Source organism: Balaenoptera borealis (assembly GCF_965194805.1).
Source record: "Balaenoptera borealis genome assembly, chromosome: 10".
NCBI lineage: Eukaryota > Metazoa > Chordata > Mammalia > Artiodactyla > Balaenopteridae > Balaenoptera > Balaenoptera borealis.
Window position 1 is genome coordinate 109,303,187 of NC_138874.1, and position 19,573 is coordinate 109,322,759.

At 41.3% G+C, this 19,573-nt stretch overlaps 1 protein-coding gene across 1 annotated transcript; it reads right to left on the bottom strand.

The window, feature by feature from the left end:
* Positions 1-6,873: 6,873 nt before the first annotated feature.
* On the bottom strand, positions 6,874-19,262 carry LOC309635575 (60S ribosomal export protein NMD3-like). Its single transcript, XM_082407055.1, has 2 exons — positions 9,524-19,262; positions 6,874-9,206 (listed from the first exon to the last, which is right to left on the bottom strand). The coding sequence occupies exons 1-2, from the start codon at positions 10,652-10,654 to the stop codon at positions 8,712-8,714; spliced, it is 1,626 nt and encodes a 541-aa protein (XP_082263181.1). The 5' UTR covers positions 10,655-19,262; the 3' UTR covers positions 6,874-8,711.
* Between the last annotated feature and the right edge of the window lie 311 nt (positions 19,263-19,573).

Consider the following 19,573-nt stretch of genomic DNA (forward strand, 5'->3'; position numbering starts at 1 on the left):
TTTATCTTCATGGGCGCGTCCCACAGGGTAGGTGAGATGGAGAACCGGGGGCAAAGCAAGCATTCTGTCGGGCAGGACGACGGCGTGCGGAGAAAGTCAACCGTGGGACCTCCGGGGAGCTCCTTCCCTTCCTGAGCCCCAATTTGCATGTCTGCAAAGTAGAGCTAATGACTCCTGCCCTGACTCCCTCCTGGGCTTGTTGACAAGGCTCAGCTGGGGTGTGTTATTCTCCCTGCATTTTGGAAATTCTAAATCTTAAAGTTAAGGAGGAGGATAAAACAAAGGCACCAGGTGAATGGGGTTCCTGGTGTGGGATGCAGTCCCTTCCGTAGGGAAATAGCCCCCAGATGCCTCCTCCTTTGCCACCCCTAAGGGGGAAATGGCCCAGTCCTTTGATAGCTGGAGTCATTAATCTATGGATTAAAAAGTTAATGCTTAGCCAAACGTTCTTCATCTTTTGGGATATGGTGTATATTCAATATGGCTCCGTGGAGCTAACCAGGAGCCCCTGCTTGACGGAATGATCTCTGTCGGGCTGGAAGAGACAGACACCCTAACTGTTTGACCAACAAATGTATAGAAAATAGTGGCCAGTAAGTAGCAATAACATAATAATCTTATCCAAAGAAAATGTGGGCTCAAATTAAGATGATTTCACCAGGAAAACATTAAGGTATACAAAGAGTTCTTAATAAATAGAAATAAATAGTGCAGGGTTTGGGCCATGGTTATTTTCGATGGTTATCTGCTCTCGCTGCCGCTGCTCTGGCTGCATTTTCCACGGGGCTCAGAGCGGCATTTTGCTCTACAAAAACAACTAGCTCCTTTCCAGCCAATGATTACTTCTAATTATGCTTTCCCCTGCTATTATTCTAATAGAACTGTCGTGTTGCCTGAAGGACTCTGGCGTTTGGAATATACGATGGCTTTTATGGATGGACCGCTGGAACACTTAATATAGCTCTTTTTGAATTATCAAGTTCTATCCTTTTGAAGTCTGTGTTAGTGGAACTCCTATTTATGAGATGTGCTGTGCTTAAAGGTTTGCTATTGATGAAGAGGTCCAACAGAGCCTTTATCATAAGTATGGCAGCATTCTCCCTGAGAGATAAATAGCCGTGCTAAAAGGTATGGTGTGTACCTAGGCTGCAAATTACTAGCCAAGTACCTCATAACAGTGTACTTCAAAAATACCTTTATGCTTCTTGTTTGTTCTCTTTTCCACAGAGAAGAGTGACATTTCTTAAAACATAGAGGGGTGGAAGCATGCTGGTCATCATTGGCCATCGACATTACTCGGGTTTGAGGAACGTGTTTGTTCCGGCACTGGGTGTCTGGATATATGCATACGTGTGGCTTACATCCTCTGTGCTTGCTGTTTCAAGAATTTGCTTTTCTTTAAGTTGCTTTAATTTAATGATGGACGTGGCTGGACTCAAGCACTTTTTGGAGGGGGAAGAGGGTTTATGAACAGGGATGCCTGTTCTGGGGAATCTGGAAAACACTACTGAGGACAGAGCAAGGGATCTTCAGGTAGTGATAGGTACAAATGTTGGGCAGTGGCAGTCAGCTTGCGGCCGACTGGGCAGGCTGCAGGTAGGGATCTTAGAAGGGGGTGGCTTGATGCAGACGTTGTCAACAGAAGTGGTTCCCAAAGGTCTGATTATCTGGGCAATTTGATGACCACCAGCTGGGGTGGAAGTTTCCTTTAGCAGTTCAACCAGGTTGTTCTTCTGTGGACCCAAAGTTGTAGGCGTTTGAGGCTAAAGTAATTGGACAATGCAGGCACTTTCTTTGGCCTTGGGCTGCTGTCGCACAGAACGACATCGTGCGGTTCACACACACAGGAATTTGGGGGGAATGGTTGATCTGGCTCCCTCGTGGTGTACAGAAATGCACTCAGGAGACTCCAAGGTTCTAGCAAGCATCCCAGATGCAGACAAAACTCCCTTGGCAGCTGACATCAAAAACACAGAAGCAGGACCATGGAGCAGCTTTTGACCGTGCGGCAAGAATTTGCATCGATTCCCCTAAGAAGGCAGGCTGCTGCTCCGGAGTGTTTGCCTAGTGTTTTTCATTTGGAACCTTCATGCATCAGAAGTCTGACTACACACTGCCTGTCTAATTCATCTTCACCCATATATTTTACCATTACGGACAGCCTTCCCCTTAAGCTTGTCTATTTACTAGCTGGTGTGACAGATGACAGCGACTCTGAGCCATGTTAGATGGCATTTGTATGGCTCCGATGCCAGAAGCATTCTAAGCGCTGGTGTTGCATATTTATTGATCTCCATATTCCCAATAATCTGATGCCCGTCACATTTGACAACATTATGTGGAGAGGTCAGCTAGATGGGGCTAATGAAACTGTTTCCAAGATGGATGTTGTTTTCCACAACATTACCCTTGCAAATAGCTGTCAGTGGGGCATTTCACTGTCGGGCCAGGCATTTGAGGACCTTTTTTTTTTTTTCTTAAATAGTTGACGTTAACATTAAACAAAACCTGAAGCTATTAAATCACAGTATTTATTTACGATAGAAAACATGGACGCCCTGGCATCTTTCCAAATGAAAATCTTATTAACAGACATGGTACTTGTGGGAAAGTCCTCAGCAATTGGAGATTGGCTTGGCTGTCTAAAATGCTTGACGGATTAGCCTGAGATGATGTGAAGGACCAAATGGGAAATGGCTGAAGTCTGGAGGATTAAACCAGCAAATAGAAAGGCTTGCTGCAGACCAGAGGCACGTGGTACTTTTGTGACCGTGTTTCCAAGCTTCCACACTGCTGCGAACAACCAGCACAAAATGCGCTCAGATTTAGATAAAGATTGACAGGAAAAAAGAAAGAAAGAATATGAAACAGTGTTTGCAAAGAGGATACCATCTAGTGAAATGCTGCATGTGAATTAACCACACTGGAAATGCATCGGGAGCAGTAACGAAAATATTAAAGACAGGTTTCCCACACCTGAATCCAGAGCTCTTTGAAGCCCTGCAAAGGGACATTTAGAGACTTTCACTGTCTGTCCTGAGGGTGACCATGGTAGACAGTGATCCTGATGGCTCTTCTAAGGAATCCATCCTGGTTTAATTCCAGGTGGATGTATCTTCTTTAAACATTCACTGAAGAGTTTTTAGCAGCTATGTGCCAACGTGATTTCTGAGAAACTTATTGCATATCTCGGTAGGGCCACTGAGAATTTTGGGTTCTTTAAGAAAAGCATAGTCAATCTTTAGTTTGAAGTGCATTATTTTACAAAGGTAGGTGTATTTAATGGGTTTCTTCATGGCAGTGTTCCTCTCCCAACTGTATCCCAGAGCAGACAAAAACAAGGGTAAATAATGGAATTAATGGTACTTGGCTACTGGCTCATCCAGAACTTTCTTAACAATGAATTCATTTATTCAGTGTTAGCATTTAGGAACATTAATCCACCACATTGCTTACAGTCACAAAAACTGAAGAACTTCTCAACTTGTTTATTTTGTAGGAAGGATGCCAGAGAAGAGATGATTAACTATTGTGCCTTTTCCTTTAGTGGATCTCAGTACCTCTTTTCATCACGCCCTTTTTCAGGTTATGCCTTTCGCATTGTGTTGAATGAAGAGGTAGAAAAGAATTGACGAGTTCAAGAGCAATGAAGTTCACTGCGGGGCAGATGCTTATGTTCTTTTCGGATGGAAAACTTGTTTCTCCTTCATACCCCCTCCTCCACTCTCACGGAATATATATACCATTAAGAGAGCATGTTCTCTCTTTGATGAATACCTAAAAGTAATAGGGGAAACAAAGTCAGGTAATGGCAAAAGTCAGCTCCAAGTAAGGTAGAGTGGTACAGCATGCTGCCTACAATTTGAGAGACACAATTCTCATTAAAGAAAAACACCGACAAAAAAGTCATATGTGAGAGATGCAAGTTAAAGCTACCCTAGGCAGCTTTAATTTAGGCATGAGCAAATTACATGAATAGCAGTTGCTATAGTAACTAGTAGATAATACGGTGTTTATGTTGCTATTGCGATATCTTGTACTTTACCGGAATAAGAAAAAAAAAAAAAAAAGATTTCCAGGAGCACACAGACACTGCATGAAGGGAACATATCTCATAACCATTTTACTTCTTCCATTTTACTGTTTATTTATGGTGAAATGGGTATCTACAATTATATACAGCCCTTGGGTTGGTTTGTTGTTATTCGTATTTTCTTAACTGAGATGTCCCTTTGAAAGCCCAGTCCCTGAGACATCTCTGAAGCTGCCCTGTCTGCCATCTTGGATGCCGCCAGGGGGAGAATTCTGTGGTTGGGCATGGCATGCCGTGAGCCGTAGGCTACCATGGGTCAGATGACTTTGAACCCAAAGGCCAAGAATGCTTGAGAATTCAGGGCAGGACAGATGCCGTCAGAGGTTGTGATGTTATACATTTGATGTAATGCAAGGTAATGCAATATTATGCATTACGGAGTGTTGGGCAGTTAGCATGATTTTAAAAAGCATTTGAGGTCCTTTCTAGAGACAATGAAAATATCTCAAAGAGGACTTGTGATGGATGAAATGCAGTTGGTGCCCATCGAAGGCTGCAGCTGATGGAGAGGCAGTAGAGAACATAGCAAAGCAGACAGTTGCCATTTTGCTGCATGCAGGAGGCTGGCAGGCAGACCCCAATAACTCGGGTCCCAATTCAGATTTGGGGGCCTGGCTGCTGACTCCATGGCAGTTCACCCAGTAGTTGCTCTGCCTTTCACTGCTGTTATCACCACTTCCAAAGCGGGTTTGGGCAAACTCAGGGTGCTTCCAGACCTTTCAAATTCTTTTTTTTTAAGCTTTGCTTTAACTATAATTTATTTAACTTTAAGTATAAAGACCTTTCAAATTCTTAACACAACACTGATTTATATTAATTTAATTTAAAAACTCATGTCAGGTAGGGTTTTTTTCTTCGGGGATGGAATAGGGGAGTCTTAAGAAGGGGAAATACAGAGGTAGAGTCCCACCAGCCCCAAATGACTGTGGTGATGGAAACAAAACCTGAATGCACCGAGGTGTCTTCCTCTGCATATTCTTCACTTCACACCCTCCTTTGCACAATTTTCTCTCCATAAGATGACTCAGAGTAGAGTAAGCATTGTCTCTGAAGCCAGAAAACCTGAGTTCTAGTCTCAGTTCTGCCATTTCCTAGGATTGTGGCCTAAGGGAAGTAATCCATTAATATTTCTCACTTGTCAAATGCTGTTAGTAATGCCCACCTGATCAGCGGAGACTGGATGAAGCTAGAGCACTCTGGCTGAGCATCTGGCTATGAGCTCCATCTCTCAACAGCTGTTCCTTAATGGTGCATCTGTCTTGGCTAGTCCCAGATTCAGGTGACTCATTTGATTTCTCTGGCCTCAGTTTTCTCATCTGCAAAATGGTATCCTTGGCCTTGCCGGCCTCAGAGATGCCTTCCTCCTCACATTCTGCGATTATATGGCATAAGCTTTTCCAGGTTCGTAAATGTCCTTCCCTTAAGAAATGTGTGCAGAGACCTTTTGAGTCTTCATGGCCAAATGCAAATTCCTCTTCTCTTCCTGAGCTTGAAGAGCTTCTCCACTCAAAAGTTGGTTTGAAATGAGGTCTTGTGTATATTGCAGGTGTGGCTTCCGGGCTGGAAGGAATGAAAAAATCCATGTGAGCTTTTGCCTTTAGGCTGGTAATGTGTTTTAATTTCCATTTCACAGATGAAACAATTGAATTTTCCGGAGCTTAAGCGACCAAGGCAAGGCCTCACTACCCTCAGCATTTTGGTAGCCTCTACCTGCTATACGTTTCTTCTCCCGGTGGGGTGTGGGGGGCAGTCACCAGAAGGGGGCAGTTCCAAGGAAAAATGTTCAAAGGGGGAGGCCAGTGCATGCATCTTTACTCAGTTACTGTCAAAACCAATACTGCATCACAGGAGAAGCAGATGGTGGGCCAGGAACCCACAGGAGGTGCGAGGAGGGAGAGGGAGGGGTATTGAACTGCTTGAAGAGCAGTATTTGGTCACCAGATTCATAGTTCCCATCCGTCTCCGAAGCCCTCGGTACCTGAGACCGTTCAGCACCTCACCCTGCACCATTGCCTCCGGATCGCAAAACTCATCAGACTGTGAAGTAAGCTGAGTAGGAATCAATTTTTTGTCTAGCCCCAGAAATTCTTTGGAATAATATGTCAAAATGGTTATCTCGTCTGTTGCAATTGGCTTGAAAATATCAGAATTTCTATGGATATTTATGAGATTTCCATGTACCATCTGGCTCCCTACATGCGAGTGTGAATACACAGATGCCTGGATAATGTACAGGGAGCCAAGCACATTTATTTTTACAGAGAGTAATTATTACAGTCTCTCCTTCCAGAAATGAGCCTTTTGTTTTATGTTTTCAGAGAGAACTTGTGAAATATTAAGATATTTTACTGCCTTAATGTTCTGAATTGTTTGCCTCTCCATCCTGCAATCTAAAACTCATTAACAGTCGAACAATTTAATCAGAATGAATCAAGTTGTGAAATGGAGACATGGGCAGTTCACAGAGCCATAAAGCATGGCTGAAACTTTTCTGAACAGCTTCATAAAACTTAGAAGGCAGCAGGAAATAAATGATTATCCTGGACAATATCAGAGTAAACAGAACCTGGAGCCATGAACTTGGTAATTGTTCTTCCTCCCTCAGCACATTTACTGAGGCTTGGTCTTAATTCATGGGATGGACCAGTGAGTATAAGGATGTAAGTTGCCAGTCCTTCTGTAAATTTTTTCTCTTAATTATAAGCATGATCAGGGAAACAAAGTGAAAGTGGTACGTTAAGCCTGACTTTAAATTCCAGAAGTTTTCTTCCATTAAAAATAGTCCTTGGGGACGCTGGGAGGCTCCAACCCACAGTTTTTGGGGAAGACCTCAGTTTCAAGAGTGACTTATTCATTATACTTTTAAAATGTCATTCATCCCAGAATTCTCTCTGCAGAGGTGGGCAAGTGTGTTTGGTGGAAATGGGTTTTAGTTTCATTCCTAAGTTTGGGTTGTATCCACATCAAATATTGTCTGACAGAGTCAGTTGTATTATGCATTTGAAGTCAAGGCCACCAGTAGAGCAACCAACTCGTCCTCAATTGCCTGGAACCCACTGACTCTCAGGCAAATTGGGATGGTTGGTCCCATTAAAAAGTCCCAACTCCCAGATATTTCCTGGCATCAGTGCCTAAAAATTACTCTCCCTTCCAATGTAAGAATTTTGCCTACAACTTCTTAATCAGATGATTATCCAGAATAGTGTTTTATATATATATAAAGTATATATATATATATATATATTGTTCATAACTTTTATCCCATCTTCTTCTGAGAATGAATTGAAGCATCTATGTAGGTATCCAGCACATGTCTGGGTACTGAAGTTTCCCCATCTCTACGTGGTCAGTGAGAATTTGTGAAACAACAAAATACTCTACAGTTTTGATATTATAAACTCAAATTGCACCACCTACACCATGCCTCTTTGTTAATTTTTTTTTCACTTTAGAAAGCACAGGCCTTTATTCGAAACTTCAGAATTAGGGAGCCTGATCTTAAAAAAAGGAAAATGTTCCATTCAGTACTTACTCAATTTCCTTATTTAGTGGTATATATAGAATTTATAAATAAACTCTTAGTTCTGGCATGCTTAGTAAGTCTGATTTTGCTTACAGAAATAGGTTCTTAATACTTCATTTTCAGAACACTTAAAAACCCAAGCCAATGCTTTTCCTTCAAGGATGTGGAAGGCATTCCTCATTCAAATCTGATTCATGATTTTATAAAGCATGAAGATCACTTTTATTACTTCATCATCTATATGCTGGATTCTAATATTCTTTTTGATGGTGATGTGTTCAGTGATAGAAACTTATAAAGAGAGAATTCCTTCTAAATTTGTAAACCAAAAATTTAAAAGCAAAATCCCTGAAGTGATAGGAAGACATTTTTATGACATAAACAGCTACTTCACTAAGCTGCTGGCACAAACCAAAACGACAAAAGTACAAATTGTTATTTAACCTTTAAATACTGTTTGCTACAAATCTACAAATATTTTAAATATACTTTCTTCTGCAATGAAAATTAAGATAATCCCCAGCTTAACAGCTTTTGAAGATGTAAATATTACAAATAAAAAAGATAACTTTCCTAGTGAATGTCCAATGATAAACTGAACCCCAAGTTTTCTATCCCAAGGACATAAAAATGATCTAAATTGGACTAAGTGCATGGCAAGTTCATGTTAAAAATGATTCTTCATATGCTCTTCTACTAAAGCAATCAATATAAAAAGAATCTAAAAGCTTGTTTTCTGCTTGAAGATTTAGGTAACCTCCAAGGAAATCACAACTTGTGAGCTTTTAAACCCAGAGCTATAGTATGTGAAAATACTCGTGCCTCATAAAAAAGCAAGCCGATAAAATTCCATACATAAAATGGCCTAAATATCAGTAATAATTACATTCTGCATAATTTTTTTTATCGAAAACTTCCAAACCGTCAATCTTTTTCAGTGCTTCGAGTGAGCAATCAAAATAGTCATATTTATTCAGGTTTAAAACTAAATTTCTCTGCTCTCAGTATGAAGGCATAGACAGAATAGACAGTAAAAATTATTTTGTCCAACATTCTGGGACTATGGATGTGGAAACCATCTACAACATGATCTCATTAGGTCATCATCGATTCACCTTCTTCACCAGTAGCATCTTGGGAAATGTGAAGGTCTTCAAGCATCTCAGCCAGACTAATTCGAGGTGCTCGTTCCTCATCTGTGTCACTTTCCACAGGAATGGTTGAATCTCTATAAATATTCACATTTTTTCTAATTGCATCATTTTCTTCAAGATCTTCAAGGAAACCTTGGTATTGCCTTTCATCATCTGTATCCATGTTTTCTCTATCTCTTGCAAGCTCTTTCCATTTCCAGTTTCTAAGACACTGACGTTTGGTACGGTCATAGCTCTTCTTGATTAACACCACATCGAGGACTCTATCTGATTTCATTTTGTTGACATGTTCATCATTTAAGTTACAGTTGGCCAGATCAAACCCCAACACCAGGTCTCCAGGATTTAGAAGATGTCCCAAATGAGTGCGACAAAAATACTGTTTATCCATATTCATTTCAGATGTTTTCTGTACCCAGACTTCCCTGAGGGTATGCTTTTTTTTTTTTAAAGATTTATTTATTTTATTGATTGATTGATTGATTGCTATGTTGGGTCTTCGTTTCTGTGCTAGGGCTTTCTCTAGTTGCGGCAAGTGGGGGCCACTCTTCATCGCGGTGCGCGGGCCTCTCACTGTCGCGGCCTCTCTTGTTGCGGAGCACAGGCTCCAGACGCGCAGGCTCAGTAGTTGTGGCTCACGGGCCTAGCTGCTCCGCGGCATGTGAGATCCTCCCAGACCAGGGCTCGAACCCATGTCCCCTGCATTAGCAGGCAGATTCTCAACCGCTGCGCCACCAGGGAAGCCCGGGTAAGCTTTTTTGATACCATTCCAGCACCTGTACTGCGTTTTAGATCTCGGACTATGCTGCATTCCATAACAATAAACTCCTCTAGCTGTTTGGGATGGCATAAACTATTGAAAGGGTGACTCCAGAAAGTGTTCCCATCAATATCTGCAACTTGTAGGGTATTTGGATCTGTGAGATGGATGACGCTGGTTACTCGAATACACACACAAATCTGGTTCACGTTTCCCAGGCTTTGTGCCAGTTTTGGAGACAGACAAACAACATTATCCTTGCATATTGGAACAATTTCCACAGAAAAAGTGCTGTTGTAATTGTATGTGTTACTATGGATATTCTGAGAGAGGAGTCTCTGTGAGGCTTTGTATCTAGTGGGAACAGTACACTGAAGAAATTCTACCATCTTCTGAGCATGTTGTTTTGAGGAATAATAGAAATCCAGACCATCATGAATCTCTTTGATACAAAGTGTATTCTGGTGCATGCCATATTTCAAAATCAGCTGTTCCAGATAGTAGAAAGTTTTTTTGTGCAAACTCTTTTGCCTGACTTGAACCACAGCCTTCCAGAAATCCTTAGCTTCCACTCTATGGCAATCTCCACACATCTGGGGCTGAACAACATAATCCACCACAAACACTTGCTGAAGGATAGCACCATTCATCACCTCTTTCTGAATAGTCAGTTTAACTTTAAGTCTCTTAGAATGGGGCTCAGTCCAAACAAAGCTTGCATCTTCAGGACGTACCTTACTCAGAAGGGCTTTGATTTTTTTCAAACACAAAGCAAGAAGTTCCCTGGATTCTAAAGCACATTGTACCCAAGTTCCTGGTGGCTGGAAATATCTTTGGCATTGTTTGTAGAAAGACAGAGAGACTTGTTTAGGAATGCCTTGGCTGATATCTACTTTACTTCGCAGACAAGCCACACAAATACTGGCAGGATTTGGACTAATCCGGGCACCACAGTCGCAGCACAAGATGCGTCCAGGTGTGTGCTTCACGGGTTCTGTCGTATACTCCGTTTTTCTGTATATCTTAGCGCCTCTGGGCCAGACCCAGATGTGCTGAAAAACCGCGGCAGGGCCAGTTTCTATCGCCCAGTCCTTATTTTGTAATTTGCACCAGCAAAGCACCATTCCTATTCCACACAGGCTCGTGCGGCCCAAATATAGAAGCTCTTACAGTCTCGTCACTCTGTTTTCTTTCTCACTATTAAGATTTCACCTTCAGGGTTGGGTTTGTTGGACAGACCTGGGCTTCTCAACATCCATTCATACTCTTTTGACTGTTCAATCAGATGAATTCTAACTTCACCACCTCCTAGCTATGTCACCGTGGACAAATGCTGTCCCACATTATGCCTCAGTTTTCTCCTCTGTGAAGTGAAGATAGTAAGACTGAAGCTGTAGAGTTGCCATATGGGTCACCATATGTACAACCCATAAGGGAAAAGTACTTTGGTGTGCCAGAACATGCCTGACCATGATTTGGCCAAGTCCAGCTGGGAGCTCTGGGCGGTTCTGGCAGGCAGGGGTCCATTAGTGACTGATTGGGACATGCTGATTTTAGTGTAAGCACAAACTTCTAATCCATGATTTCAGGGGCCCCTCATGACCCACGGTTAGAGAGGCACCATCAGAGAAAGGACCTGCTCAGTTCTTTGTGGATTATTTCTTGACTTGTGGAAATATTATTTTATCGCAGTTTGTATATAGAACAATTCCTTCCCAGTTCCTTGAGATTTTGGTTTACCTGGGTTTACTTCTGAATACTTTCCCTAACTACCCCTCATTGGATTAATCAAGATTTGGAAGTGATATGGGTTATTTCTATTTGTTTAGTGGCTACCCTTAACATTTTAACATGCATACTTCTATTAACAAATAACAAAGTTTCTCAGTATTTTATCCTTCTTTTAAACTATGAGGTCATTAAAACATTACACATAGCCAGCAGTAACAATAACATTTTGGCAATGTTATTTCATCGAACCCTGTCATTATTACTATTATTACTATTGTTATTATTATTGTGGAATATTTTATAGAAAATCCCAGATGTCATGTCTCACCACTTAGAAATACTTTAGCTGACAAGAAATTTTCCCCCTTAATATAACCACTATGCCATTATCAGCAAACAAAATTAGCAATAATTTCTTAATATGATCACATATCCCTTCCATACTTAAATTTCCTCAGTTGTCCCCAAAATCTTTTTACAGATGGTTTGTTTGAGTAAGTGGCCAAATGTGGTTTGCATATCACAGTTATATTTTGAAGAAAACATAAAATGCCCTATGGCCTGGATTTTGCTTGTTGCTTTCACTTGGTGTCCTATAATTTGTTCTTTTATTCCCTGAGGTATTATAAACTTGTGTTTAAATTCAGTGAGCATTTGAAATTCAGGACTTTTTGTGTAGTAACCCTTCAGAGATGTTTCTGTGTACTGATTGCATCACATCAAGAGGCACAGAAATATCTGGTGTCCCATGGTTTTATTGATACTAAGATTGATCAGGGTTCAGATAGTAGCAGCTAAGTCTCTCGTTATGAAGTTCTCCATAAAACCTTGCACATAATGCTTTTTATTTTTTTTTTAACTTTTTAAAGTTTTTTTATTTTATTTTTTAAATTTTAATTTTAACTTTTGGCTGCATTGGGTCTTCACTGCTGTGCACGGGCTTTCTCTAGTGGCGGCGAGCGAAGGCTGCTCTTCATTGCGGCACGTGTTCTTCTCATTGTGGTGGCTTCTGTTGTTGCAGAGCACGGGCTCTAGGTGAGCGGGCTTCAGTAGTTGCAGCACGCGGGCTCAGTAGTTGCAGCACATGGGACCAGTAGTTGTGGCTCATGGGCTTAGTTGCTCCACGGCATGTGGGATCTTCCTGGACCAGGGTTCGAACCCCTGTCCCCTGCATTGGCAGGCGGATTCTTAACCACTGTGCAATCAGGGAAGTCCTCGTAATGCTTTTTTAAAAAATTGTAAAATATATATAACATAAAACCTGTCATTTTAACTATTTTAAAGTGCATCGTTCTGCGGCATTAAGCAGATCTGCAATGTTATATAACGATTGCCACTATCCATTTCCAGAACTTTTTCATCATCTGAAACTGAAACTCTTTACTCATTAAACAATAACTCCCCATTTCTCCTCCCCTCCGGCTCCTGGCAACTACCGTTCTCCTTTCTGTCTCTATGAATTTCCCTCTTCTAGGTACCTCATACAAGTGGAATCATACAGTATTTGTCCTTTTGTGGCTGGCTTATTTCCCTTACCATAATGTCCCCAAGGTTCATCTGTGTTGTAGCGTGTGTCAGAATTTCATTCCTTTATATGGCTGAATACTATTCCATTGTATAGATGGCCACGTTTTGTCTATCCGTTCACCTGTTTATGGACACTTGGGTTGATTTTGGCTATTGTGAATACTGCTGCTGTGAACATGGGTGCACTCACTTAATGCTTTTATTATTCACTGATGATATTTATCTAGATCCATCACAGGCATACCTCATTTTCTTGTGCTTGGCTTTATTACGCTTTGCAGATATTGCATATTTACAAACTGAAGTTTTTGGCAACCCTGCATTGAGCAAGTCTACTGGCACCATTTTTCAAACAGCATTTGCTCACTTTGAGTCTCTGTGTCACATTTTGGTAATTTTCACGATATTTGCAACTTTTTCATTATTATATTTGTTATGGTGATCTGTGATCTTTGATGTTACTATTGTAATTTTTGGTTGTTTTGTAATTTAATTAAAGTATGTACCTTGTTTTTTAGATATAATACTGTTGCACACTTAATAGACAACAGTAAACATAACTTTTACATGTACTGGGAAACCAAAAAATTCATGTGCCTTACTTTATTGGAATATTTGCTTTATTGTGGTGGTCTGGAACTAAACCTGCAATATCTCTGAGGTGTGCCTGTATTTCATTTTAGGTCACACAATGGTGATTTTCTAATATTTTCTTTTTATATACCAATTTTCAGAATAATGGTTTGATGTACCAGTATCCCACAAAGGTGACCAATGAGGTTTTTGGTTTTTTTTAGCCAGTCTTTTTTTTTTTTTTTTTTATAGCTCCTTGAGTTAGTTCTTATGTTCTTTGACACAGCTTCAGTAGTCTTTTGTCACTTCTTTTATTTCTGGCACAACAAAGTGTCCCAGACTCATCTTGTATATTTCCTACCTGAAGGGAAAAATCTCCTTTTCTCTGTTGTGCTCACCACTCTGCTCTCAATACTTCACTTCTGGACAGCAAATGTGTGAGTTTTTCCCACATCAAGCAATTCTCCAATTCTCTGTGGACACCATTGGAGTGTCCTACAATTTAATTCAATTTTGACACTATCTACCTGGAGATAGCATCAGATCTCCCAGGGGCTCAATCCCACAAGACCCTCTCTTCTCCCACTTCAGACAGCAATTGCAAGTCCAGGTTGTCACCTGTGCTTCTGATTGACTATAAGTTGGAGGTTCCCATCACCCCTCCTCATGTTCAGTATTTACTAGAATGGTTCATAGAACTCAGGGAAACATTTATGTTTATCTGTTTATTGTAAAGGATGCAATTCAGGCATAGCTGGATGAACGAGTTGCATAGGGCAAGATATGGGGGAAGGGGTGTGGAGATTCCATGTCCTCTTTTTAAAAATATTTATTTATTTATTTATTTAGGCTGCACTGGCTCTTAGTAGCGGCACACGGGATCTTCGTTGCGGCATGCAAACTCTTAGTTGCAGCATGCATGCGGGATCTAGTTCCCTGACCAGGGATCGAACCCGGGCCCCCTGCATTGGGAGCGCAGAGTCTTACCCTGTGGACCACCAGGGAAGTCCTCCATGTCCTCTTTACACAGGCATGCCACCGGCCCCCCCCACCCCACCCCTAGCACCTCCATGTGTTCACCGACCAAGACACTCACCAAACCCTGTACTTTCAGAGATTTTTAATGGAGGCTTCATTTTGTAGGCATGATTGGCCATTGGGTCCAATTCAATGTCCAGAGGTTGGGGTGAAGCTGAAAGTTCCATTGCTCTATCTAGTCACATGGATAGTTCCTCTGGTGACAGGCCACTATCTGGTGGTTATCTAGGGGCTTTCAAAAAATCACCTCATTAACATAAGCTCAGGTGGGTTTGAAAGGGGTTTGTTAAGAATAACAAACGATGCTCCTTCCACCTTTATAATTCTTATCACTTAGGAAATTCTAAGGATTTTAAGAGCTCTGTGCCAGGAATGGGGATGAGACAATATATATTTCTTACTATAAATCACAATATCATGCTACTCATTTCTGAAATCAGCCATTTTTCCAATGAGACTTGGTTCTTTTGGGGTATGGTACTTAGACGCCACAATCTGGGTACTTGGTGTGCTCTCTGCTAGTGGATTGTCATTGTTTCAGGCTTTTTGGTAAAGAGAGCTAAAACGTATGTTTTTTTAAAGAGAAAAATTATAAATTCATACTGATATTTTAAATTCAAAATTAGGATCACAGTCTTCTTACTCCTTTGATTTTATACTTGTATATCTTTTATAATGAAAATCTTGGTTCTGTTAAATTAACATAATTATTTTATTCTAGAATATATATATAGTGGTTTCAAAATAATATCAACATTTATATGATAAGATATTGGACATAGTTTCAGATTTCTTTTTTCTTTCTTTCTTTCTCTTTTTTTTTTTTTTTTTTTTACTGTTTTTGTTCTTAGATTATATCCCATTAGGGATGTATAATCAAACATTGTGCTTTAGTATCAATCAAAGTAAATGTTGTCCCTCTAATGTGTGTACCACCACCATGATATGCACTTAGGCTCATTTGTTTCAGTGTGCTTTCAGTTTTTAGGATTTGTTTCTTCTTTTTTTTTTTTTTAAACTTTTTTTGGGGTTTATTTATTTATTTATGTATTTATGTATTTATGTATTTATGTATTTATTTATTTATGGCTGTGTTGGGTCTTCGTTTCTGTGCGAGGGCTTTCTCTAGTTGCGGCAAGTGGGGGCCACTGTTCATCGCGGTGCGCAGGCCTCGCACTGTCGTGGCCTCTCTTGTTGTGGAGCACAGGCTCCAGACGTGCAGGCTCAGTAAATTGTGGCTCACGGGCCTAGTTGCTCCGCGGCATGTGGGATCCTCCCAGACCAGGGCTCGAACCCCTGCATTGACAGGCAGATTCTCAACCACTGCGCCACCAGGGAAGCCCCTTGTTTCTTCTTTTCTGAACAAAGAAAAAATTAAAAGGTTCTAAAGTAAAAAAAAAAAAACAACTGTATGTAATATATGTTACATAATATATATTATATTTTAATTACATATAATAGATATATCCACAGAAGTATTGCTTCCATCCTTTCCTATTCTGTTTCTTCCTTCCTAATGAAATGTAACCGTTTTCATTAGTTTTTGGCTTGTGCTTCAACTGTTTCCTTTTGAAATTATGCCACCACCACACCCACCACACACACACACTTTCTCTTTTCTTAGACAAAAGACGCATACCTTTTAGTGTGCTTGGTACTGCGTTGTGCTGCTACCCTAAGTGTTGGGCATTTGGGTTATTTGCATCATTTAGCTGTTATGATCAATGCTGAAATCAATAGCCTTGTGATTACATTGCGTTGCATTTTTGCCCGTGTATCTTTGGGATAGGTTGTTAGAAATGGATTGCTGGGTTAAAGGGCAAATGCAGAGTAAAGTTGTTAGGCAGTGCCAAATTCCCCTCTGTCGAGCTTTATCACTGTGCGCCCCTGTAATCCTGCAACGTATGAGCCCGCCTGTTTCTCCACAGCACCAGCATTATCAAGAGAGTACATTGTAACACTGCTTTATAGGAATGGTTACAACATTAATTTTTATCTTGAGATTCCTGTACCACATGGAACGTACAAATTTGGACTCCTCACCTCTGTACGTTGGGGTTTCTATTTCTTGGAGGATGGGGGAGACTTTCCCCCCACCTAGAGCCTCATCAGATTGCGGTATTTCTCTGATACTTCCTAGGGTGGGAATTTTCTAGTCACATTTTGTTGGAGGGGCAACCTTTGGAGGTCCCTCTATTATGCTATGCTGTGTCTCAGTTTGGGACACAGACAAGGCCCAGACCCCTGTCCTCATTTGGGTGTTCTGCCCTCAGCCCTGAGCTGTGGAGCCTGTATCTGGATCTATTACTTACTTGGGCACCAAGTTTTCATCTTCTGTGTTTATCACTGTGGTTTTGAAGGCCCTGTTTAATTCTGGTACCTGGAGGTTTCTCTTCCTTTCTTTACAGCCTATCTGTATATGGTATTTTCTGCTTACATTTTATGTACACATTTCTATGTCTAATGGGTGGGAGGGGGTTCTTCAGAATCTCAGGTCTCCATGTTGCTGGAGGAAACTCAGTGCAGATTTTTATAAAAGTTATGCCAAAGCAGGGAAGTAAAATGGAAATTGGGAGTGAAGGGATTATTTGCTATGCAGAAGTATCCTTTAAGAGTGGACTTCTCCTAGTGTGTTGAAACTAAAATTTTTTCTGTAACCAAATTGAGTTTGTAAATATTATCTAAAATGGGGTATACCTGTTATGCAAAGATGCTGTCTCTCTCCCAGATGTGAAGACACTGGGCCATGGGCTACACATTTTTGCAGTGTAGGCCTGATCAGAGAGAAAAAAAAAAAAATCACTAAATTATCTTTTTGGCCTCATTCCGAAGTTCAAACTCCAAACACACCACAAAACATACTATACCAGATAGGCTTCTGGGAGCCAAGGACAAGAAGGGCAATACAAGATTATTTCAGTCTAAGGAAAGAGATTGAGCTGAGCTGTGTGTGTAAAAGAGGCAATTGCAGGCACCAGGAATGGAGTCAAGAGGCCTAGGCTTTGCTTCATTGTGAACTTGGGTCATTTGTACCCAACCGTCTAGCTGCCCATTCATTTGTCTACCCATCCGTCTATTCAGCTATTTATCTACCCATTCAAATACCAGTCTATCCTTCCATCAATTCATCTGCCATCCATCCATCCATCTGCTGTTCACCTGTTCATCCATCCATCCATCCATCCATCCATCTGCTGTTCACCTGTTCATCCATCCATCCATCCATCCATCCATCTGCTGTTCACCTGTTCATCCATCCATCCATCCATCCATCCATCATTACCAAACACCCACAGTTACTGGGGACTAGAACCCAAATATGAGAAAGACACTGTCTCTCCCTCCATGGGACTCGGTGTGTTAGGGGTAGAATGTCATACCAATAATTACTGTGTAATTAGATAATGACTTCAGAGGAGCCCTGTCGCCTCTGTGCTGAGAGTGAGAGCACTTTAGTTTGTCTAGAGTCAGGAAAGTCTTCCCGGACGAAGCCTTTGAGTCAGGTTCAAACTCAGGTTTGAGTTCAGACCTGAGCAGGAAGTTGCCTATTACCTTTGGCCTCAAGTTCCACCTCACCTGTGCAAGGGTGGCATGGGGCCAGATGACGTCCACCTAAAGATCTGTGCTTTCATGAGTGGCAGGTGCAGATTTTGTATTGGGCACCAACAAGAGGCATGGAGGGCTAGTGGGGAAGCAGAGCCAGTTCAAGACTTGGCTGGGATTGGGGCATCCCATCTTTGAGGGGCCCCCAGACTTTGTCCAAGAACTGCTTATTGCCCATGGGTAGCTGGAGGAAAAGCTCACTGTCCCCAGTTACTTGTTTCCTGGGACAAGGCTAGAAGTGGGCTTTCCAGACTTGTTCTGGGCCCTGGGCCCATTGTCTGTAGTGTGACAGGAACCCCATGAATTTTAATAGCCTCCATTCAGAGTGATTAAAACCTTAATGAAATTTAATTATCTTGATGTTAAGCATTTTGGGTTAAGTTATTGCATTCTGACCACTCATTGTTCGCTGCAAGCTCAGGGCAGCATACCTACCTCTGCCTTAATGGAAAGGAAAGTTGAGTATATTTAAACGAAATTTCCCCCAAAATAATTGCCTTCAATGAAACACCAAGTAGGCATCAGGATTGAATTTATAAATCGGGCGGCTGCAGATGAGAGCTACTATGTTTGGAATGGTTTTCATTAATCCAGGGTCTCCAGAAGGAGCAATGTGAAAAGTTCAGACTATAAGTGACAGGTGTTTATGGTTCGCAATTGCATTAAACAGGCTCTTAAACGCAGGTTAAAGGCCTCCATGAAATATAGAATATACCTTAAAATGTGGCCTAAATTTTTGCCATTTTGGACTTTGCATTACTTACCTACAGAATTAGCAGGGCTTTCGGTTAATCAACTGTCAGCGTAAATTGTGGCTAAGCAAAATGCTTATAAATACCGGTAAGCACAGTTTGCTTGGCCTGTTGCGTTTTTTTGTGTGTGTGTGTGTTTTTTTTTCTTTCTTCTTCCCTTGGGCCTTCCAAAGGCCTTCAGCTGATGGAGAGCTTTTAATTTCACATTTTGGCCCCCACCGCAGGTGATAAACAAAGGTTTCCCCGCTGCTCTGGCTGGGGTCAGTTATCCGGCCTCCCTCCCCGTAATCACACACAAAAGGTGCCTGAGATCCACAGCTAATTTGCGGCCTCTGTTTAGCAGAATTTAATAGCAGGTATTACTGCTGCCGCGGTAATTAAGGACCTTTGTCAATAAGACGGAATAGATGGCCACACTTGGTTGTAATCAGTGGGCTCTCGAGAGCCAGTGGAGTGAAAAGGGAGAGAAGCAATCCATTTTGTGAATAACACAATCCTCCCCGGCCTCCCTCCCTCCCTCCCAGGTCGGGCAGTGGAATAATAATTCCCCAGGCAATGAAAGTACAGGAATAAAAGTACTTACCCTCCAGCCGGTGATTTTTTTTTTGACTTTTTATTTACTCTACTGAGCTTTCTTATTTGCTCCAGGCCGCATCTGATGAAGTATTGTTTAAACAGCACAGAGCAAAATGGATGTAGGGAGGTGGGGAGAGGAGGAGGAATTTTAACCAGGTGGCAGGGAGGCGTCCCGCTTTAAGGTGGATAGCCATTCGGTTTATCAATTATTTCTCTGGGATACAGGAAAAAAAAAAAAAAAAA